This window comes from Mytilus galloprovincialis, chromosome 13 (assembly GCF_965363235.1).
Source record: "Mytilus galloprovincialis chromosome 13, xbMytGall1.hap1.1, whole genome shotgun sequence".
NCBI lineage: Eukaryota > Metazoa > Mollusca > Bivalvia > Mytilida > Mytilidae > Mytilus > Mytilus galloprovincialis.
The window spans coordinates 35,157,076-35,181,844 of record NC_134850.1 but is presented as its reverse complement, the minus strand read 5'-3'; the positions used below and the strand labels follow the sequence as shown (position 1 = coordinate 35,181,844).

Genomic DNA, 24,769 nt, shown 5'->3' with positions numbered 1-24,769 from the left:
TACAACGTCAAATTCAAGGGATTTTTTTATTACAACCTTTTTTCATACGCAACCGGATATCATGTTCATTATTCAATAAACATTCTGGCAATACAGTCTCCTACCGGGTAAACATTCATTATAATTGAACAAAATGCTAACTTGTTCTATAACTTGTCATGGTGTAAACAAAAAGAAAATATCAAGTCAATATCTTCAAGCATGACTAAAAACAGTATTGAAAACTGATTAAATGAGTGAAAACACTCTTACATTAGATACGATAAATAGTTCTCTAAAATTAAATATGATGTAATACAATGTATAAAAAAGAAAATGTGGCATGATTGCAATGATATATCTCCACAAAAGACAAAATCTCATATTATTTATGCAAAACATTGAAAGACATTAAGGTGGTATGGGAGTCTAAAATAAAAATGATAGAATTTGTTCATACTTTGCCAAAATGTAGTATCTATTGATATATGTTGAAAAATGTTATAAAAATGATAGATCACCGCGCATTTTCTCAAGCTACAGGGCGTAACAAAATGACAAATTTTGTATAGATTATACAGGAAAAAACACAATTTTGTGATTAGAAACTAAACAAAATGATAGAATTGTTAAATACTTAAAGAAAAGATAGCTTTCAGACAATGCTTTGAGAATATCAAAAGAAAAGATGGGGTCACCGTACGTTTTTTCCTGCTAAAATACAAAATAGGAAAATTCCATGTAGAATCCTTCAGAAAATGCACTGTTTTAGAGTTACCTCCCCTTAAAATGCCAATTTAATTTATTTCTAAAAACAACCAATCATCATTTGCAAAAATATCAATATTTATAAGTTATATTTTTATAAATTAGTTCTTTTAAATAAAAATTCACATTAAATATCTGCATTCCTGCATCAAATTTTGCTAACTTGATAAAAAATCTGGACCTTTGGTTCTCTGTTTTTTACAATCCAAGATGGGGGAAGACACCCATACCACCTTAATAACCGCAGTGAAATTAAAAATGCCAATGATAATGATAATACAACTACATACCAAATACAATTTACTTAAAAATGGGAATATAATGAACCAAATGCTCCGCAGGGCACAGCTTTATAAGACCGCAGAGGTCGAACCCTGAACAGTTGGGGCAAATTCTAAATTTGACATTAACCTTTTATGGTCCAATATTCAAAATCTAAATACATGGTTAGATTCAGTATATCATAGAACCCCAAGAATTCAATTTTTGATGATATCAAATAATATTCAATTTTACATGCCTCTACAATAACTTTTTTTCCAACTTGTCTAAAATTTACTTGTCCGAATGAAATTGCTACTTGTCCAAAAAAAATTCTATTAAAAACAACCTTTTTTACATTTTTAGTTGATTAGGCCAAAATAAATAGTGTGTTTCCTATTTCATCCTGAAACCAGGTGCTCCGCAGGGCGCAGCTTTATACGACCGCAGAGGTCGAACCCTGAACAGTTGGGGCAAGTATGGACAAAAAATTCAAGCATGATACAGCTCTGAATTTGGATTGTGATCAAATTTTTGACATTGCATGGTTTTTTTTTTACACAAAACAAATGTCAAGATTTTACAAATCAATTAAAGATTTCTTCTTCAAACTTTTTAAATCTAAAATTAAATAGTTGACACAGCATAGGTTTCTGACACAGAATGAATGTGGTCTAATGAACTTAAAAGTTTTTTTTTGCCTTTGAGCAATTCACTATGCTGTTGAATATTAATCCTCTAAATAAAATGTTTGAAGAAATTTTTATTTATGAAATCTGAAATGAGAAAAATTTAACCCCCCCCCCTTTTTTTCACATCCCCGTTTCCCTTTTTCCAAAACTGATATCAATTCAAATTTCTAATGGGGTTTGCAACAATAACTACTCTTTTAAATACATCATAAAATATTAAAATGTAAAATAAAGTGCTTGTTATCACTGAATGGTAAAGATTGGTTGATAGTAAAAGTGAATATACATTGTTTATTGTATAAAACAATAAAAAAAACTTCATCAGCAACATTTTATATTGGCAAATTTCCAATGAAGTTATTTACATAAAGTTATTGGCAAATAAAAATAGAAAATGACATCATAGTCATGTCTGGCAAATGTCCAATATACATTATCTAAAAACATTTTAGATAAGATAAGGAAAAAAAGCTTCATCAGCAACATTTTATATTGGCAAATTTCCAATGAAGTTATTTACATAAAGTTATTGGCAAATAAAAATACAAAATGACATCATAGTCATGTCTGGCAAATTTCCAACATATATTATCAACTACTATTCTATACAAAGAAAGATAACTCCAATTGAAAATTAATTGCTATTGCACAATATTGTGCAATTAGATATTTCTTGCTATTGTGCAATACTGTGCAATTGAAAATTTCTTGCTATTGCACAATACTTGATATGGAATCCTGATTTGGACCAACTTGAAAACTGGGCCCATAATAAAAAATCAAAGTACATGTTTAGATAAAGCATATCAAATAAGCCCAAGAATTCAATTTTTGTTAAAATCAAACTTAGTTTAATTTTGGACCCTTTGGACCTTAATGTAGACCAATTTGAAAACTGGACCAAAAATTAAGAATCTACATACACAGTTAGATTTGGCATATCAAAGAACCCATTTATTCAATTTTTGATGAAATCAAACAAAGTTTAATTTTGGACCCCCATTTGGACCAACTTGAAAACTAGGCCAATAATTAAAAATCTAAGTACATTTTTAAATTCAGCATATCAAAGAACCCCAAGGATTCAATTTTTGTTAAAATCAAACTAAGTTTAATTTTGGACCCTTTGGACCTTTATGTAGACCAATTTGAAAACGGGACCAAAAATTAAGAATCTACATACATAGTTAGATTCGGCATATCAAAGAACCCCAATTATTCAATTTTTGATGAAATCACACAAAGTTCAATTTGGACCCTTTGGGCCCCTTATTCCTAAACTGTTAGGACCAAAACTCCCAAAATCAAACCCAACCTTTCTTTTATGGTCATAAACCATGTGTTTGAATTTCATAGATTTCTATTTACTTATACTAAAGTTATGGTGCAAAAACCAAAAATAATGCTTATTTGGGCCCCTTTTTGGCCCCTAATTCATAACCTGTTGTGACCTCAACTCCAAAAATCAAACCCAACCTTCCTTTTGTGGTCATAAACCTTGTGTTAAAATTTCATTGATTTCTATTAACTTATACTAAATTTATTGTGCGAAAACCAAGAATAATGCTTATTTGGGCCCTTTTTTGGCCCTTAATTCCTAAACTGTTGGAACCAAAACTCCCAAAATCAATCCAACCTTCCTTTTGTGGTCATAAACCTTGTGTAAAAATTTCATAGATTTCTATTCACTTAAACTAAAGTGATAGTGCGAAAACCAAGAAAATGCTTATTTGGGCCCTTTTTGGCCCCTAATTCCTAAAATGTTGGGACCAAAACTCCCAAAATCAATCCCAACCTTCCTTTTGTGGTCATAAACCTTGTGTTAAAATTTCATTGATTTCTATTCACTTTTACTAAAGTTAGAGTGCGAAAACTAAAAGTATTCGGACGACGACGACGACGCAGACGACGACGCCAACGTGATAGCAATATACGACCAAAAAATTAAAATTTTTGCGGTCGTATAAAAAATACGGTAGGGTTGGTAGGTAAAACATTTTATTTTATGAAAACTTTTAATTTTTTTCTATCGATGACAGCAGAAAAAAGGTTCCAAATGAAATCATTTGCCTGCATGTTTTTTTTTTATATGTAGAATAGTACTTAAATCTTCAGCTTTTTAATTTTCTGTTTTAGTTCTGTGTAAGAAATATGAAAATAAACTAATGCAAATTTTATGCATTTCGTGGGTCGTAATAGAAATGTGTTCTTGCCGATTAATTATCTTAAAGTAAAAATGGCAGTGAAAAATCTGGCATAGTATTATTATGTTTGGCCTCGTTGAACCTAACAATGTAAATGACACACACGGTATACATGTGGGAACAGATTCCTATCCTTTTATTTCAGTAGTGAACCACATCGCAAACTGATGCTCATCAGCAGTTTATTATGATTTTTCAAGGGGTACTACTCTTGCATCCTCTGTATTTAATATATAGATGTGTTTTGATGTTAGACAGAATTAAATCTTGTCCAGTGGTGTTCTGACAATATTAAAATTCCAGGTTTTGAGAAGAGAGTGAGAAATATTTGCTTATTAAATCTATGGAAAAAAAATTGTGGATATTAATAGGACATGATTTTTTTTCTTCTCTAATATAAACTGTTGTGGGACTAGCCAGAGAAATAATAAAATACTTCAAAATCAATTCCAACCTTCCTTTTGTGGTCATAAACCTTATGTTAAAATTTCATAGAGTTCTGTTTACTTATACTAAAGTAATTGTGCGAAAACCAAGAAAAATGCTTATTTGGGCCCTTTTTTGCCCCTTATTCCAAAACCGTTGAGACCAAAACTCCCAAAATCAATCCCAACCTTTCTTTTATAGTCATAAACCTTGTGTTTAAATTTCATAGATTTCTATTTATTTATACTAAAGTTAAGAGTGCTAAAACCAAATGTCTTTGGACAACGACGACAACGTCATACCAATAAACTACCAAAATAATTTCAATTTTAGTGGTTGTATAAAAATTTTAGGATTATACTTAGGTAGTAATACAAACCTTTCGAACAATGTTCAGCGATGATATGATTTTGCTTTTTATATTTTGGCCAAGCACCTCTAAATACCATAGGACAAAAATCACATCTTTCCATAGGAAATTTGCGTCTATAAACTTTCGGACTCCGACTTTTCTCCTCATCTAAAGCTAATAAAGAATATAAGTACCAATGAAAACGAGATGTTGATGTTATCACGATTGTCTTGAAGATACAATTAATGTCATTACCTTTTTTTTTTGGTATCATTAATCCTGTTAATGTCTTTACCTTATAGTTTGGTACCATTAATGATATTATCTTTGATTTTTTGGTACCATTCATGTTATATTGCATTTGTTTTTTTTTTGTACCATTCATGTTATTTATTACCTGTGTTTTTTTTTGTACCATTCATGTTGTTGCCTTTGGTTTTATTTTGGTACTATAAATGTTATTACCTTTTGCATTATTTTGGTACCATTAATAATATTATCTTTGGTATTTTTTGGTACAATCAATGTTAACACCTTTGTTTTTTGGTACCATTAAGGACATTACCATTGTTTTTTTATGGTTCCATGTTTCATGTAATTTACCTTTATTTTTTTTTGTACTTTTAATATATTTTTTTTTTTTTTTAATATCAATTAGACCGTTGGTTTTCCCGTTTGAATGGTTTTACACTAGTAATTTTGGGGCCCTTTATAGCTTGTTGTTCGGTGTGAGCCAAGGCTCTGTGTTGAAAGCCGTACATTGACCTATAATGGTTTACTTTTTTAAATTGTTATTTGGATGGAGAGTTGTCTCATTGGCACTCACACCACATCTTCCTATATCAATTCTCTATCTACTACCTACCTTATTATTGTTTTATTCTCCATACACATTTATTTTAACAATGTTAACATTGTTCTGCATAGAATTTTTACAAATAACAACACAAATCTGAGAGGGATTATTTTGATGTCAATAGCTAGCTGAGGAACTGTAGCTCGAAGATCCTTCTGTTATTTTTTGAATATCTTCAGTCCGCAAATAGTAATCAAAGAGCAGATTGCTCTGAGGGATACAATTGCCGTTGTTTCATTGACACATGTATACATGTAGCTGGATAATATTATTTTCAAAACTAATTCAACTGCACATTTAAAATAGTTACAAAATAGCCAATATGTTTTATTTTTGTACTATCAATTCCAAGTTTACTTTCCACAGCAGTCACTGAGACTCAGGCTGAGAGAAGGTATTTCACTTCGTATCTTATCACTTATTTTCCTACGTTAATTCTAGGAGGAACCCCATTCCTAACTCTTTAAATATTTAATTTCCTTTGGGTCAGTGATCATGACTCCTTTCCGTACACATTTATCGGTTTAAAATGTGATTGTTTTTATTATAATACGACGTTTATTGACAGAACGAGCTAATACTCGACGTGGTGTTTTGATTGAGAATTCACGGAAGTTACTTCCGGAAGGGAGACAACTCGAAACGATAATATGGAAGACTCCATTTCGCCTGAAGGGGTGTTCTACGATGAGGACTACATTTATTTTAATTTAAATGATGCATATGATTTAAAATTATGCAACAACAATAACCTTCAATAGCAGACATACATAGAAAAGATCCCATGAGTTAAAAAAAAATAATTGAGTGGAGAATCCAGAGCAACCATTCAATCTGAAACCCCTTGAAGTCAAGAAAACTATACGCATGCGCATAATCCAAAACAAACCCTGGAGCAAGAACGTATATTAAATGTTTATTAATTGACCTAGATGGTTCTCTATTTCTTTATGGAAGTACAATCTCAAATATCAGTTTCATAACGGTAACATATAAGAAAAACTCCACTTCAGTTCTTAAATGACAGAAATAGATTTATCGGAATTCAGAGAACTCTCGCATTTTATCAAAACTGGGAATTCCCTCTGACGTGTTTCTAAATTTATAAAAATACTAAATATAAATACTGCTTAAATCTGATTTTCCGTGTTGTTTAAAACACGTATTAGTCAAAGGAATTATCAAACATGAAGATTATGAAAAGAACATTATAGGAAAGTTGTTTAAGTTCAATCCCTTTGTTTGTTTTTACCTTTTAAAGCAAGACAATCATAAGAATCTGAGATGTTCCTTAATGTTTAGAATAAAACGATTGACGTGAGGGCAATGCTCTGAGCCACCGGTATAAGTCTACAGATTGCTTGAAAGCAATCGTATCCCAAAAAAATAACAAAGACATAAGAGCTACGGTTCCACAGCTAGTCAACACTGAGTAAACAGTTCCAACCCCAAACATAAACAGATGCATTTGACTCCAATTTTAGTTGACTAGGATAGTCAGTATTCCTGGGAAAGGCATGCAGTTTTATCCAGGGGGTCTCATTGGGGGGGGTTCCGATCCCGGATCCTGCTTACTGTTTTGTCAGATTTCCTGTATCCCGCTTACACTATGTACGTAGGCAATTCTCATTTTTTGGTCATTTCCCGGGTCCCGCTAGACCTTATTTCCTGTTTTCCCCGACACAATAATTTGACTTTCACGTGTCACGCTTACAAAAAATCGGCAATCCCGCGTCACGCTTAGACCCCAATGAGACCCACTATCCAGGTACTCTGGCTTGCTTCATCAACAAGAAAAGGCCGGAGCAAAACAGCAAATAGTGCTGAAAGTGGCATTAACACCAATTAATTCATCAATCAATATTATTGTTGTTATTGATTCTTTATTTTTTCATATAAATTTTGATTTAATGCAGAGCCATAAAATCATCAAATGAGCTGACTTAGAAAGAAATCGACCTTATGCAAATGATTACCAATACATCTCTTAATCTATTTTGGGTGGAAAAAATCTCTATGCACAATTTGTAACTGTTTGAAAATTAAGTTGATATAAAAACCCTAAAAACATGACAAAATAGATCCAAACTCATCTTTCTGACTTTCATGTTAAATTTGAATGTTCCAAAATCAATCACAGTATGTTAAGGTGGTACCTAACACTACAGGGAGATAACTCTGTAAAATAAAGTAAACGTTTTAATTACGTTGTGTCGTTGAGGAAAATATTAAGCTTCTCAATGATCAAAATTAGTGTTTGCCAAACTGCTATATAACCAGTGTAATTTCTCTGATAAAATGGTTGGTTCAAATTTTTTGAAATTTTTATATTTTTGTCAAATGGTCAAAGTAAATTCTTTTTCAAAATTTTATGTAAATTAAACAAGCCAAATTAATTTTAGTGAAGGTGTTAGGTACCACCTTAAATGTACATTTATATGTGCATTTGCATAAGGGCGGTTTTCTATCTGACATGGCTCAAATAAATTAAGTTAAGAAATCATTAATTACCTGAATCAATTTTAGTAGTTTTTGTCTTCTTGGTTTTTGGTGGCTTCCGTACATGATTTCCAAAGGTATCACATCCTGGGCAGCACCTATTAAAACTACATATATCAGCCTTCAATTTAGCTTCTTGAACTTTCTTTTTCTTGGCCTTTTGCATATTTTTGTCAAGTAAACCTGAAAAATATAAACAAAAAGTAAAGGAAATCCATTGAACAAAACAACAACTCATTGTACATAGAACCTTCAACAGAAACACTAGTAAATAAAAGTGCTTGTAAGCACTGAAGGGTAAAGATTGCTTTAATTTATCAGTGTTACAGCTAATTCCCTTATGCATGTAGAACAAAACTTTGGTTAGCTTGCTTGCTTGGTTTTTATATTGTACAATCCATAGGATAACACCCAATTAAATTCAAATATAATATATTCAGGTTAAACAATGCCTATATATATTGTTTAAAGATGTCAATCTTATTTACTAAGCTTGTATTAACAATTATACAAACAAAGCAAGCAAGCCAAACAAAGTTTTACTTTGCAAGCATTAGGAAATCAGCATTAGGAAATCAGTTAAAACAAATATTGCATTGTATAACATGTATAAAGCATTGGTTGTGTTCGATTCAATTACAATTCTAGATAAAGGAAGATAACTCCAATTTATATGACTTGAACTATTAAAGAACAGATATTTGATTTCTAACCCTTGTCCAAATTACGTAATAATAAAATTATAACATCATTTTGTGAATTGAATTTCTGATTTCTGAGAATTTATTACATTGATAACTTTCTGGACCTAAAAAGTGTATCTTAAAGCAATTAATATTACTTCTGTAACCATGGTAACGCATTAGTTGATGTGTTGTTAAAAAAAAACTCACATAGTAAAATAAAAAAGCCTTTAAAAAATTATATGTTTGAAAATTAAAAAAAACAAAACAAGCAATTACTTTGTGTATTTTCTTGTTCCTTCATAGTCTCCATAACAAATGGAAGCATTCCAATATCCCACTCCTGACAATTGTCTTGACCTCCCTCAACCTGATCATTATCACGAATATAAGACTGAGTTGACGTTCCTGGCATTGACTGATCAGGAATAGCATTCACATTATGTGTTATTCTGAACAATTCTGATTCAGACATAATCTTATTATTGTGAATGTTTACATTTTCAGTATGTGAACCATACAGGTCTATCTCAGCATGTTCAGACTGAACTGTTGGGTAATTTTCATATGGAATAGTTTCTAATAATTCTGTAGTTCCATCAGGTAATTCAACTTTAACAGTGACAAAATCATTTGATATGGTGCTGTCAGTGTCCGATCCATCATGGTAATCCTGTTGACTTGCGTCAGTTTGAACAGTGTTGTAACTGCTATTGTTATATAATGATACAGGGGCTATAACTCCCCCTAACTCATTGCTCTCTGATACATCATTGCAATCCTGTTGACTAATGTCAGTTTGAACAGTTCTGTAACTGCTATTGTTATATAATGTTACAGGGGCAATAACTCCCCCTAACTCATTGCTCTCTGATACATCATTGCAATCCTGTTGACTAATGTCAGTTTGAACAGTGGTGTAACTGTTATTTTTATATAAAACAGCACTATAGCTGTTATATGATGGAAAAGGGGAATCAACACTGTTTAATTCATTATTCTCTGATGAAGCCATAACAGACCCAATTTCAACATGTTCAGCATATTGACCAGTTTCAAAACTATTTTGCTCGTTTCTAGTTATTCTTACACCACCAGTTTGATCAGTGTTGTAACTGTTATCAATTAAAGATGTTATAGGGGAAACAACTCCGTATAATTCATTATTCTTAGATAACTCCCTCTCAGAGCCGATTTCAATATATTGAACTGTTTCAGAACTATTTTCCATTTTTTCAGTTATTCTTAAACCACCAGTTTGATCATTGTTGTAACTGTTATCAATAACTGATGACACCATCTCAGAGCCAATTTCAACATATTGAACTGTTTCACTTAAACAATCAGTTTGAACAGTGTTGTAATTGTTATCATTATATGATGCTATAGGGGAAATAACTCCGGATAACTCATTGCTCTCAGATGAAACCATCTCATTGCCAATTCCAACATATTGATTTGTTTTTAAACTGTTTTCTTCTTCTCCATCTATTATTATACCATGTTCTTTTGCCAAATTTTCATCTAAATGTTCTATATCTATTTTTTCAAAACTATTCTCTACTTCTCCAATTATTTGTATACAAGGGTTTTCAGCCGAATTTTCATCAACAACAATTTCTAAATCTAAATCAGCATGTTCATTCTCAAAAATGTCTTGTGAAGTGCAACTAATCGAATCTCCATCAAAGTGATTGCCATCCTCAGGAATAGTAACTGACCAATAAGAATCATGAATAGTTCCTGTTCCTATGACAACACCACTATCAGCTACTTCAACAGTAAACTCCTCTGGTTTTGTAGAAGCCAACACTTTCTTTCTCAGTGACTTTACATGCTGAAGCTTAAAATACAAAAAATAAACAATAAAATAAACACAAAGCCCATTCCAACTTTTTTGTAGGTTTTTTTTATGCTGTACTGCTACACACAAAAAGTGACATGTTACACCACTGTCCCCTAGGTTAGGGGGAAGATTTGACCCCAGCAAACATGTTTAACCCAACCACATTCTGCTTATGCCTGTCCCATCTTCAAAAGTCTGAAATTCAGTGCTTGTAGTTTGCTGCTGTATACATATTTGTTTTTCGTTTACTATTTACTTCTTAAATCTGGTGTTAGTTTTCTCGTTTTAATATTGTTTTACAGGAGTCATTTCCTGGCCTTTTATAGCATACTATTTAAACTCAGTATTGAAGGGTAAATGTGAAACGCAGAAATTAGCACCACTAAACATGTTTAATTCTACCACATTCTGCATGTGCCTGTCCCATTTTCATGCGTCTGTTATTCAGTGGTTGTTGTTATTTAATATTTGTTTTTTGTTTTGTACATAAATCAGGCCGTTAGTTTTCTCGTTTGAATATGGTTTAACACAAGTAATTTCCTGACCTTTTATAGAAAACTCTTTGGTACGAGTTTAACTCATTGTTGAAGGGTGAATGTGACACACAAGATTTCGCACCAGCATCGAGCATACCTGTTTAACCTCACCCAATGCATGTGCCTGTCCCCTTTTCAGGAGTCTGGTAATTAAGGGGTTGTTATTTGCTGCTGTTTATCATATTTGTTTTTAGTTTCTTGTTTTGTACATCAATCAAGCTAATAGTTTTCTCGTTTGAACAATTGTTTAAAATAAATCATTTCATGGCCTTTTATCATATTTATAGCATACTATTTGTTGAAGGGCAAATGTGACACACAGAATTTGGTACCACCAAATTTGTTTAACCCAACCACATTCTGCATGTGCCTGTCCCATTTTCAGGAGTCTGTAACCATGGTAATTCAGTGGTTTTTGCTGCTGTACAATGTATATCCGATTTTATTTTTTTTTGTTTATTGTTTTGCACATAAATAAGGAGGTTAGTTTTCTCGTTTGTAAAAAAATATGCATTCAAATATGTATCAAATTCTAAAGGACTGTTTTGGGGAACTGTTTGGATTCTTGAGAGCCATAGCCCAACCTTTTACAAAACAAGCTGTCAAAGATCAGAGCAATCATAGCTGATTTGACTGATATAAAGGTATCTCACAGTGCAACGTTGGAAGTCATGTACTAGACCTTATACTTACACAGTACGGGTAGGGACTTATTTTTATGGATGTCTTAATCCGTCTAGTCGGATATGAATAATCGGACATTTTTATGGTAGGTAGTATGTTCATTAAACAACAGATCCAGGTGTGAATGGTCCTTTCATCTTAATCCGTGTTGCTAAAATTACGGTTCACTGATTTCAGAATCAGATTACCTGTAATTTTAACCTCTCAGTCACTTTATTGATTATATTAGTTCTACATCGTATTTGACATAAAATATTTTTACAGGTGAAGTACTGGAGAAAACTTTGTTTAATAAAAATAGCCTATTTTTGTTAATTATGGTTTTGATATTTCAACTGTTAATATTTATTTTCTTTGTTCCTAAAAATTATTTTTATTTTATGTTCCTTTTCGTTTGTTTTTTTTTTTTGTATCTTTTTGTTATTTGTTTGCATAAATTGTTTAAACATATATATTTTTACATGTATTCTATTTCTTGAAGCTTACGGTTATTTTTATTTTACTGATTTATTTTCCACGTAAATCCATTGATTAGCAGAATGCTATCTCAAGTGCTGCTGCATACATTTTAGTTTGACGCAGTCACATGCAAAATATTTCTAAAATTTGTATTTAATATTCAGTCTGTTGTGTCAGTTCCGAGATAAAAATAATTACAGTGAGCAACACTTGTATATTATTAGTAGCTTGATGATTCTTTGTAGTTTTTACTTTTTACTGTAAACAAATATTGTCCGAAAGTTGGAGATGTATGACTAAAATAGAACGCAAATAATAACACTCGAAGAAAATATTGATTCTTCCTGGGCATAAGTTTATTTTAAGATTTCCGTGTTTGTTCATTATGCTAAATTAATATAATTGATCTGCATTTGGGGGTTGGGGGTAAAAGGGGTCCGGATCTCGAAATCCCGGGCTTAAAAACACGAAGTCACAAGGTCCCGAATTTAAATAAATTTAAATCCCGACTTCGCGAAAAAAGAATTCCCAGATCCCGAAAGGGTTAATCCCGAAATCCCGAACTTATTTGCATAATATTAATTTACGCACAATCCATGTAACAAAGGAAACTTGTATGTTATATTTTTTATAGCAATCTAAAAGAAAAAATTGCCGTGAAAAGACAATTCCATGATACACATATCAGTGATCAACAGCGTATGCACGTGGTTGAACTTTAACTTGACTCCACTCACAATAATATTGAATGCTAATAAAAGATATTAAAGATCGATTTTGTCCACTGCACGAGATTTTTATATGGCGGGAAATGTCGTAACAGTAAACACAGGTGACCTTACTGACCGACCGTGGGAAAATTCATTCATGATTAAATTTGATGTGGAATGTCAATCATTCCACGACAGTATTGTGTTTTAGTTTTGAGGCTCTTGATCGATTTACCAGAATAGAAATTTAATCGATTTACATACAAAACAGATAATTTTTTTAATTTAGAGTTTATTAAGAATTCTAGAAAGTAGATCGATATGCATTTTCAATTTCAACTGAGATTGTGTCATGCAAAACATAAATACCAATATCTGTTGTGTCCAATGCCATGGTAATTTGAGCAGATATTATTTTTTTTAATCATTTGTTGGCCAATGGTAATCATTATATGAGTACATCATAACACTACATTTACCATTCTGGAATAGCAATACTGGATAAAAGTACATTGACCATTCTGGAATGGCATTACTGGATCAACCATTCTAGAATGGTAAAACTACATTGACCATTCTGGAATAGCAATACTGGATAAAAGTACATTGACCATTCTGGAATGGGAAAACTGGATCAACCCTTCTGGAATGGTAAAAGTACATTGACCATTCTGGAATGGGAAAACTGGATCAACCCTTCTGGAATGGTAAAACTACATTGACCATTCTGGAATGGCAATACAGGATCAACCATTCTGGAATGGTAAAAGTACATTGACCATTCTGGAATGGGAAAACTGGATCAACCATTCTGGAATGGTAAAAGTACATTGACCATTCTGGAATGGCAATACTGGGTCCAACCATTCTAGAATGGCAATACTGGATCGACCATTCTGGAATGGCAACATGGGATGGACCATTCTGGAATGGTGACAGTACATTGACCTTTTTGGAATGGCAATATCACATTGACCAATTTGGAATGGTCTTAGGTCTGTTACTATATGGATCTTTTTTTGTTTGGCAGCAGTAATAACTTAAGCAGAGCATCACTGTCTTTCTTGCATCGTGGGAGTTTCATTTCTATCAGGTAACAAAGACCATGAAAATATGAGTAATAAACTGTTCAATTTTGTTTTCTGTTGGAGAATTGTCTCATTGGTTATCATATCACATCTTCTTATTTCTATATTCAAACACTATACTTTTGAAAAAAAATTGAAACACTAGTGGAATATAATTTATGACTGAAACTTTGTAAAACTTGCATATAAACAGACTTAAACCATGAAATTTGCATTTTGGTCAACAGCATCATTTACAGAACCTGACTAATAACAAGAAATGACATACCAAAAAGTACTTGAAGCAACTAAAACCTACTGGTACAAAAAAAAATATCCATTTCAAGTGATAAATAGAGAACAATATATATTTACACTTTGGGTATTCAGCTGAATTTTGTCTCCAAATGACCTCAGATTTGTCTCCAAATAACCTTTTGAATTGTGATGCAATTTTTTATGGGAACTTGTGTGTTTTTCATTAATGGTGGATTAATTTGCATACAAGTGTAATTATGTCTATACAAGATATTCATATGTTTTTTATTCCCTTTCTTATTAACTATTCAGGCACAAACCATCCATTTTTCTTTTGGGATTTATTTTCTAAGAACAAACATTTTCTCTTTTTAATTAGATGCTTTTTGTGATAAAATAAAGTATACAAGACTTTTTTTTTTTTAAATTTCCCCCCAAAATCTATGTCAATTAACCAACTATGTTTATTGTTTTCCTTATTAATTAATGTTTGAGAAAATCTAAGTTAAACCATTTAAAGATTATTAAAAGAATGACAAACCCACAAAACATTGAATGATCATAACCTTAGTTAAAATTCAATATAAAATAAGATAAACACAAATATCTATGACTTTATATATAACACAAGAAGTTTATTTCCTTCTATAAAACACAAAATTTTCCTGTGCAGTCATTATTTTTCATATTTTTATCTCTACAGTACATATAAAACATGCTAGTTTGATACAGAATAGTTTTACTTTGTATTACAAAATATATATGAGATGAATAATTTACATATGTTGTAATTTTATTTCTACCATTTTACATTTTTTATGTACACATTTGATTTATAAAATATTAAAAATTATTAAGGTGGTACGTAACACTACAGGGAGACAACTCTTGAAAAATCAACTGAACATTTTAATCTTGTACTAATAGTAAAGAGAAATTAAGCTTCTCAATGATGTCATACTGCTATATTATCCAGTGACATCATGCCCGTAAATTATGTGGTTCAAAATCTATAACTTTTTATACTTTTCTGAGCAGGTCAAAGTAAATGTTTTGTCAAAATTTAATGAAAATTAAAGGAGCCAAATGCATTTGAGTGAAAGTGTTGTGTACCACCTTAAATTGTACAAAATATCAATTATTTTCAATTGCTGAATAAATCTTGTGATGTACAGTTTTCTGGCGGCTGTGTTTCAGCATTACTTTCATTCAACAAATCAGTGAGTGAATCTGTAAGAGATTCATCTTGAATAAAAGCGCTGTCACTTATATCAATACTTGTATCAGAAAAACCCGAGTCGTTACTGATGGTCATGGTGTCATCTTTATCAGTACATATGGATTCATCAACAGCCTTAAGTATTTCATTTTGTTTTTTTACTAATTTCAAGAAAGCCTTTTTTTTATTTGTATTCATGATTGTTTCAATGTTACAAATTTGCGTTATATCTTTTCCATTTAAAGTCACTGTGAATTTAATTTCAGGATTAAAATCCTTCAGCACACAATCATCCAAATCAGCAGTTTCAGATGCTTCCTGGCAATATTCTACAAATACTGCAGGAATCACATTCTTTGTTATTTCCAATCCTGCAAATATACAATTAAAAAGAATTACAAACAGTTAGGAGATTTCATCAAATTTAAACTTGCATGAGCAACACAATGGTTGACACCTGTAGTTGGTACTTATCATTGTTTTTGTACTTAATATTATCTTATTCTCACTAGTTGTTGAACCTATTTTTCTTATGGTAAACATTCATTTTTGCATTATAAAAAATCAATGAAATGTATGACCAGTCGCTTTCACATTAAAACTGCATTGTGACGTCACATGTCCTTTTCAAACATTTTTAAACGTTTGGAAGAAATTACATCATTGTGACCTTGAACTGTCACCAATGACCTAACAAATAGCCAATGAAAATGCTGCAATATTGTTTCAGGAGGTTTCATTGGCTAAACAAATAAAGGCATTTTTGTATAACACACAGGACAGTGTAATATGAGAACTATCTATTCATGCCAGAAATAGAAAACATACCCAAACCACACGAAAAACATTATTAGCCCCAACTATGAACTTGTTTGTCATATTAAATTCTTTATAATGCAGCTTTTAGATTTGAGGGTGTCAGATAAGTTTATGATTGTGTTAATTCAGTTTATTCTTTAAATTTACAGGTATTATGAAAACTGAACCCTTGTTTAAATATTTATAAATTACGTTTTTGCTTTTATCTTCAGGTAATTGTAATACAACTTAATTTCTAATACCTATAAATCTGTCAATTCCATCCCAATGGTCTGGATATATCTCTTTACACGAATCTGGAGTTTTACATTTTGTTATTTTCATCATACACTCCTCTAATTTTTTTCTTTTCTTTGCAAGTTTAACTTTTCTAAGTGACACTTCAATTGACTTGTCAAGGGCATCTTGAAGAAAAGATGTCCTGTCTTCATCTTTGATGCCTTGAAGTTCTTTGAATAGCTAAAATATATAAGCAGAGGATAATTAATAAAAAACTGCATTTTTGTCAACCAAATTTTTCTACCTACATGTATGCATTGAGAAAAGAGTTTTAAAAAGGATAATATACAAAATTTAATGAAAAACAAAATCAATTCACAAACAATTTTTACATGTACAAAGCAACATGATAAATTAGGAAGAGCAAGCCCTGTTGTCCTCTTCCTTTTCTGTGCAAGTCGTATATTTGTGTAAGGTACGCAGTATGTAAAAAATAAACAAAAACAAAATGCTGCTAATACACTTGTGTGTGCTGATATAAGTCACAGTTGAACAAACATGGATTTGATGTTTTAATTTATTACTATTTCTTATTCACTGGTTGACAAGCTAGATTATTTTTAATTTATTTTCATGATAACACTAGATGTGTATAGAGTTAAGCCTACTGAAATTTTATTTGATTGTATAAATTTAAGACCACTGAATTTTCAAATTATTAACAATCAAATCCTTAATTGTGCACGGCCACTTTCATTATCATGGCAAATGACCATGCAGTGACATACAGTTATTTGATTAACAAAATTTGATTGTCAAACTATTTTCTGTATTTTAATGCTATTAATTTTGCCAACAAAAATGCACAGTAATAAATAGTTTGAATCAACATATTAAAATATACACATTTTGTCAAAACCTTTAAATAAAGGCAGTTGTTTTTCTTGATGTTTAATGTTTTAAAATTTAATACAACAGATTCTATCCTTTGAAGCTGCTTATATAGTCAGACTTTTGTTGGGAAAAAATGTTGAAGGCCATACTGTGACCTATAGTTGTTTATTTCTGTGTCATTTGGTCTCTTGTTAAAAATTGTCTCATTGGCAATTACACCAAATCTTCTTTTTATAAAGTGACCTAGAAGTAAACTAATAAAAAAATTACATCAGTTTGTATTTTTTGACTGATGAAGAGATGTCTCATTGATAGTCATTCTAAATCATACATCATAAAGTTTCAGGTCAATGGCTTGATGCAAATCTTACTTCAGGTGCAAATAAAATTTTAAAATAAAAAAAACCCAACCATTTGCTTTATATTCTGGTTACATCTGTTGCATGCCTACCCTACATAGACATCCTGAAGAAGAAAAAAATGCCCCCTCCCCCCCCCTTATTTTTTTCTGACACCCCACCACCCCTTTTTTTTAAAGAATTTTTATTTTTGTTAAATGTGGTACAATTTTAGAGATATCCATACACTTTCACACAAGTTATTGTCTAAAAACTAGAAAATGCTTCTTTTTGGCCCCTTTTTGCCCCTCATTCCAGAATGGTTTTGGCAATTACACTCAAAATCAATCCCAACCTTCTTCTTGCAGCATTGAATCTTTTGGTACCATTTCAGAGCAATAAAAAAATTGATTCACAAGTTATTGTCTGGAAACTAGAACAAGAGTGCACATGCTGAAATGTCTCGCCTTCTTTACTTATCATTGATATTATGTTGATAGTGCTAACTATATAGCTTTACTACAATTATCACATAAACTTAACATTTACCAAGAAAACTAAACATTGGTCGGGTTGTTGTCTCTTTGACACATTCCCCATTTCCATTCTCAATTTTATTGAGCAATGAACCGTATAAAAATGAAGTCAAGGTCAGATGGACAATGGCAGGCAGACATATACAGCTAACAATTCTTCAATACAACAATTTCAGTTGACCTATTGCTTATAGATTAAAAAAACAGACCAAAACACACAAACTTAACACTGTGCAATGAACCATGAAAAGAAGGTCAAGGTCAAATAAAACTTGTGCGACTGAAATATAGATCATACAATATTTCCAATCATAGAATATAGTTGACCTATTGCATATAGAATTAAAATAAAAGACCAAAACTCAAAAACTTGACTTTGACCACTGAACCATGAAAATGAGGTCAAGGTCAGATGACATCTGCCAGATAGACATGTACACCTTAAAATCATTCCATACACCAAATATAGTAAACCTATTGCATACAGTATAAGAAAAACAGATCAAAACACAAAAATTTAACTATAACCACTGAACCATGAAAATGAGGTCAAGGTCAGATGACACCTGCCAGTTGGACATGTACACCTTACAGTCCTTCCATACACCGAATATACTTGCCCTATTGCTTATAGTATCTGAGATATGGACTTGACCACCAAAACTTAACCTTGTTCGCTGATCCATGAAATGAGGTCGAGGTCAAGTGAAAACTGTCTGACGGGCATGAGGACCTTGCAAGGTACGCACATACCAAATATAGTTATCCTATTACTTATAATGAGAGAGAATTTAACATTACAAAAAATCTTAACTTTTTTTTCAAGTAGTCACTGAACCATGAAAATGAGGTCAAGGACATTGGACATGTGACTGACGGAAACTTCGTAACATGAGACATCTATATACAAAGTATGAAGCATTTAGGTCTTCCACCTTCTAAAATATATAGCTTTTAAGAAGAGAGCTAACACCGCCGCCGCCGCCGTAGCCGCCGCCGCCAGAACACTATCCCTATGTTGAGCTTTCTTCAACTAAAGTCGCAGGCTCGACAAAAATGCTTGTTTTTTGCCCCAAATTCCCAAATGGGAGGGACCAACACCCCCAAAAACAATCCTAACCTTCCTCATGTGGTATTGAACCTTTTGGGTGAAGTTTCATAGAGATCCATAAAATTTTACTAAAGTTACTGTCCGGAAACCAATCTGTCTACAGGCGACGACAACGTGGTAGCAATATACAAACACATTTTTTTTGTGGTTGTATAAAATTGGATAGGAATGAAACTATGGAAAATGTCAAGAGACAACAACCAAACCAAAACGTACAAAAACAATTTTAAGCCCACCGGAATGGGCCTTCAACAGAGATGAACTAGAAGAAAAAAAATATATAAGACTGACAAAGGCTATAGGTTCTTGTCTTAGGACAGGTGCACAATCTGGCAGGGTTACACATGTTGGTTGTCGTTTGTTCATGTGTTACATATATGTTTTTCCTTCTTTTTTATTTTATTTACATGAATATATATAGCTGACTATGCTGTATGGGCTTTGCTCATTTTTGAAGGCCGTATGGTGATCTATAGTTGTTAATGTTTGTGTCATTTTGGTCTTTTGTGGATAGTTGTCTCATTGGCAATCATACCACATCTTCTTTTTTATAAGTACTTACATTCTGAGGGATGCTTTTAAAACTTCCATTTTTCTGTTGAAATTTTGTGACAAGCAAATTATACAATTTCATGTTAACTTGTCCATAGTTTGCCACACTGACAATGGTGCCAACACTTTCCTTTGCAACTTCCTACAAAGAATTTAATATGTTAATAGAACATCGAGGCAGAGTTTGCACTGTCAATTGCCATGTTTAAACCATGTCAGTTTGATGGGACGTTAAATCTGAGGCCCAGTGTATAGGGATATGTTACTCTCTGTGCATGTAAAAAAACTCCTAAATACATGTATTTTCGTTAAGAGTAGGCTATTTGGGCTGTTGCAATGGCAAAATTTTTTAGGGACCCTAAAACTTTCTCATCAGCAGGGACACTCTAAATTGCAGATGTGGTAAAACCCTTTTCAGCATCTAATTAAGAAAAAACTAATCTTATATGAAATGTTAACTTATTTTTTAGTTGGTTGCACTTCTGCTCATCATAAACTACCAAAATTTAAAATTTTCCCCTGATCCTGGATATATGAGAGAGAGACAGACTGATGAATGGACCAGAAAACAAAATACTCTCTACAATCATGGGGCCTAAAACAATGCTCAATTGAGATGTCATCTTATTACACCTTATAAAATAAAATTGAGAATGGAAATGGGGAATGTGTCAAAGAGACAACAACCCGACCAAATAAAAAAACAACAGCAGAAGGTCACCAACAGGTCTTCAATGTAGCGAGAAATTCCCGCACCCGGAATAATGAAAGCCATACTAATTTCCAAATTGTACACAAGAAACTAAAATTAAAATAATACAAGACTAACAAAGGCCAGAGGCTCCTGACTTGGGACAGGCGCAAAAATGCGGCGGGGTTAAACATGTTTGTGAGATCTCCCCTTCCCCCTATACCTCTAACCAATGTAGAAAAGTTTTCAAATTGCCACTAAAAAGTGTGTATCTTTTTTGCTACAACATAGTGTATTACTGAAATTCTTTTATATATGTATACAAAATTGTCTGAGTTGCCTCTCCGTCTGAAGCACCATTTAAGTGAATTATAAATAATGTATTGCAAATATCTTTTCATTCAGGATCATACCTTTTTTGTTATTGCATAATAATAATAATAAAAAAGAAATAGTTTCACCTTCATTTCTATTTCAGAAAGCATCTGTGCCACACTTGCTGGAAGAGATGTTTTGTTTGCTTCTTTTAGTTTTAAAGCCTGGTAAACAGTGTCCTGAATATAAAAAATCAACACTTAAATGTAAAAAAAAATGCATGTACGTCAACTTATGTTATTGTTCAACAAATGGGTCATTAAAGAACAATGTCTTCTTTAGCAAAATTACATTATTAATATTTTTAATCAAATTTCCATCTTATATAACCAATATTTTTTTTTCAAAAAGCTAAATGTGACTGAACTACAGGAATGTCAATATCTACAAAAGTCCATGGCAGGATTTTCTGACAAAAATCTGCAGAGTTATGAATAGTTACCTTGAACTATAACTCATCAAACATGATCACTTGCAGATAATATACCAGCTCAATGTTTGAAGGTGTTTATAAAAAAAATTGATGCAAAATGATTGGATGACGGACAATCATAATATTAATCATTTCAAAGATAATTGAGTTTGATATGTCAAAAAATTATCATAACAATATGACATGATTTGTTTTTTTAAACAATCTAGATTACCTGAAATGTTGGTTTGAGATAAGCTTGTGTGCCATTGTGACTATTTGAAACAGTCATTGCCTCTTGTTCATTCAATCCAAAGTAGAGATGGATCTGTACATTTCTAAAAGAAAAAACATATTCATATATTTGTTAATAATTTAAAATAAATTAAATCATTCAAAACACAATCCTTTGCCTTGGATTGTTGAATGGCAAAAACTGAATGCACATGTATTTACAACCACTGGTTCAATGCCACGGCTGTTGGACATTTCGTCCCTGAGGGTATCAACAGCCCAGTAGTCAACATTTTTGTGTTGATATGAAATAACAATGGTATTTTCATTTTTTTATAAATTTACTTTTTGAAATCTATGAAATATTCGAAATACTAATGATTTTCTACCTCCATATTTGGCACAACATTTTTATATGTATTGTCATCTCATCAGTGGCCCTCTTCAACTGACCTTATCACAATGTGCATGATTTGTATCGTATGTGTATATTTGAAGAAATAATGGTGTAATACATTAATTCATACCTAATTTCATCCAGATAGGCTTCCTTTGCCAGATTTTGCATGGCAGTTCTTAAATGATTTCCACCTAAAGTATATAGCTGGTATGTGGATAACTTTTCTGCTGAAAATTCTGATCTTTCCTTCACCTGAATAATAGTTTATACATATCATATGAGTTGTAAATTTGATGGAGGAATAAAATGCACATAAAGGAGCAGCCTGATAAGAACACAGAAGTCCAAACCTGATCATTTTGGGCAAGTATTGATCCATAACACTCAAGCTTAATACTTCTCTGAATTATGGATTGTGATTATGGACGCATAGTCTTTTTAAATTTATGCCATGTGAGCTAAAAATAATAAATAAGAAACAACACCAACTCTACTAAAAACCAGGAGTGGAATCAGGTGCACCGGCAGGGTAGGCATTTCCATAAGTTGTGAATGTGCAAACATTAAATATTATAATATTTCTTATATGATTTGCATATCCACAAATACTTAAATGTGATTGGACCGTAAGAGCTTCTTCCTTTGGAAAGAGAACTTTGTAGTGTATTCATGCGCAATACATAATGGAATTCAGATGTGTAAAGAAAGTTTAATATAATAAATTATAAGTAATGTTCTCATTTAGAACTACTGGTATTCATTTTGAGATTTAATCAACCAAGTTTACAAATCAATAACCTCCAAAATAATGAGTTTAATCCGATATAGATCTATATAAAATGCATTTCATTCTTGTACTACAAACATAAATAGCTTTCTGCTTACCTGCAACGGATCTATCAGTACTGGGAAAATTGTTGAAACAACATTTGGATATTTTTCTATTTTTTGTCTGAGCAGTCTCACCCAATCATGGTTCACTTTTCTAACCGAATATTTTTCTGGTGGAGGCATTAATGTTAATATATTAACTTCAAATTTTCCTAGAATAAAAAGAATAAAGTGATTATCAATTAAATTAAAGATGCAGTATACTAGAATTATATTTAAGGTGAATGGATGCTTTCAAACCAAAAAATGTTAAAATGTTTTTGTTTTTTTTCAAATTTCAACTCTGGTATAAAAACAAGTCAAGCGTTAACAGGAAGTTGTTGAGTGACTCTTAAAACGCATCACAGGGTAGAGGTCCCTTATATAAACCTTGATACCAAATTGCAGAGAGCTGTGATCTGCAGTTCCTGAGAAAATTGTGACGAAAATTTAGAACTTATTATGTGTTAAAATATGTAAGTGTTCAGTAAACAAGACTTCAGAAAACATGATGCCCCTCTACTATCATAAGTGGGCCATAAAAAACTTACCCAGGTAGTTGTTTCCCATTGGTATGGGTGATAGCTTTTTCATTACATAATCTATAGTGTCTATCTCATCTATGATCACTTTAGCTTTTTTTGTGCTGGTCTCCTTTTCTTTTGTGTCTGTTTTTCTTTTTCGACTGTAAATCTCTATCCAAGGACATGTTGATGCTATTTTTTCTATTAATTCTGTCACTGTTCTAACTTGGTATTCTGATTTTACATACAAATTACTAAGAAACAGATTCCGCCCAAGCTTTACTCCAATTAACTTTACCTGTAATTTAAATACAAGAATTTTGAAATGAGAGAATGTACTGTTAACTGCTAAATTAATATAGAAATAATGAATTGAGTGTACAACAAGGGTACTCCCATGTTTAAGGCAATGGCGAAGTCCGTGTTTTTCAAACAGAAACCCCAAAAATAATTTATATGAAGCAGGGTTTAACAATAACTGATGCCCAGGGAATCACCATCTATTTCATTTGATTTATATACATATATATATTTGATAACTTGCTAAAACAAGTACAAAGCTGAAAAACACTAAGGACCAAAAGTTCCAAAAAATTGTGACCAATACGGTGAGGGTTATCCACCTGGGACAAGACCATCCTTTAATATTATTTAGAATTTAGAATAATACATACTTTTGCAAACAGTAAATTTTATAAAATGACTATATAATAGATATACATAATTAAACTGAAGTGGTGACTAACTATAAAACACAAGTATCTTTAATTACACATTATCACCTATGGTAATAGTAAAATACAATGTTCTTTAACACTGTGTACTTTATAACTAATTCAATATTAAATGCATTCAGTAAAATGATGTCACGTGTCACGTTTTTATCTTTAATTGATGTCACGTGTACTTTATTTCTCATTGTTGATATTACATTAAACTAATCGTAACAAAAGATATTATTTGTTCTTTAGATTAAATTACATTACAACACTCATTAAGTTGTAAATACTTTTTTTATAAAAACTAATTAAGCCAATATATTAAATATGCTTCAAACCGCATATTGAAAGGGAAATAATCCATAACGTTCTGTCTAACCACTTGTGGAGTGAGATATACTGGCAAGGATTAAGCACAATTCACAAGTATACCTCTATACACTACCTCATCAATGGGGCCCTAAAACAAAAATGTAATCATAAACATTCGAACTCATAAAATATTAAAATATTCAATATGACAAGATAAGTCCATTCATGGTTATACTTCTTACATTACAATGTATAATGTAAGTG

The 24,769-nt window shown here is 31.8% G+C and overlaps 3 protein-coding genes across 3 annotated transcripts in view; 1 reads left to right on the top strand and 2 right to left on the bottom strand.

The window, feature by feature from the left end:
- LOC143057484 (uncharacterized) overlaps positions 1–10,875 on the bottom strand; it is a 60,597-nt gene extending 49,722 nt beyond the window's left edge. The window contains exons 1-4 of the mRNA XM_076230793.1: positions 10,867–10,875; positions 9,000–10,563; positions 8,050–8,220; positions 4,710–4,856 (exon numbers count right to left, since the gene is read on the bottom strand). Of these exons, the coding sequence (XP_076086908.1) occupies positions 4,710–4,856; positions 8,050–8,220; positions 9,000–10,563; positions 10,867–10,875 (1,891 nt within the window). The remainder of the gene's footprint in view (positions 1–4,709; positions 4,857–8,049; positions 8,221–8,999; positions 10,564–10,866) is intronic.
- LOC143056740 (uncharacterized) overlaps positions 1–24,769 on the top strand; it is a 415,780-nt gene that overhangs the window by 377,524 nt on the left and 13,487 nt on the right. The window lies entirely within an intron of this gene.
- LOC143056077 (uncharacterized) lies at positions 15,056–23,989 on the bottom strand. The gene is made up of 8 exons (XM_076229155.1): positions 23,502–23,989; positions 22,966–23,123; positions 22,208–22,332; positions 21,682–21,784; positions 21,121–21,213; positions 19,979–20,110; positions 16,561–16,777; positions 15,056–15,870 (listed from the first exon to the last, which is right to left on the bottom strand). Exons 1-8 carry the CDS (start codon positions 23,542–23,544, stop codon positions 15,425–15,427), a joined length of 1,317 nt encoding a protein of 438 aa, XP_076085270.1. The 5' UTR covers positions 23,545–23,989; the 3' UTR covers positions 15,056–15,424.

Coding starts and splice junctions, on each gene's coding strand:
- LOC143056077 (XM_076229155.1), bottom strand. CDS start 23,544: ATGAAAAAGCTATCACCCATACCAATGGGAAACAACTACCTGG. Junction 21,214..21,681: donor ATCTCAAACCAACATTTCAG/GTAATCTAGATT, acceptor TTTTATATTCAG/GACACTGTTTACCAGGCTTT. Junction 15,871..16,560: donor TGGAATTGACAGATTTATAG/GTATTAGAAATT, acceptor GTATATTTGCAG/GATTGGAAATAACAAAGAAT.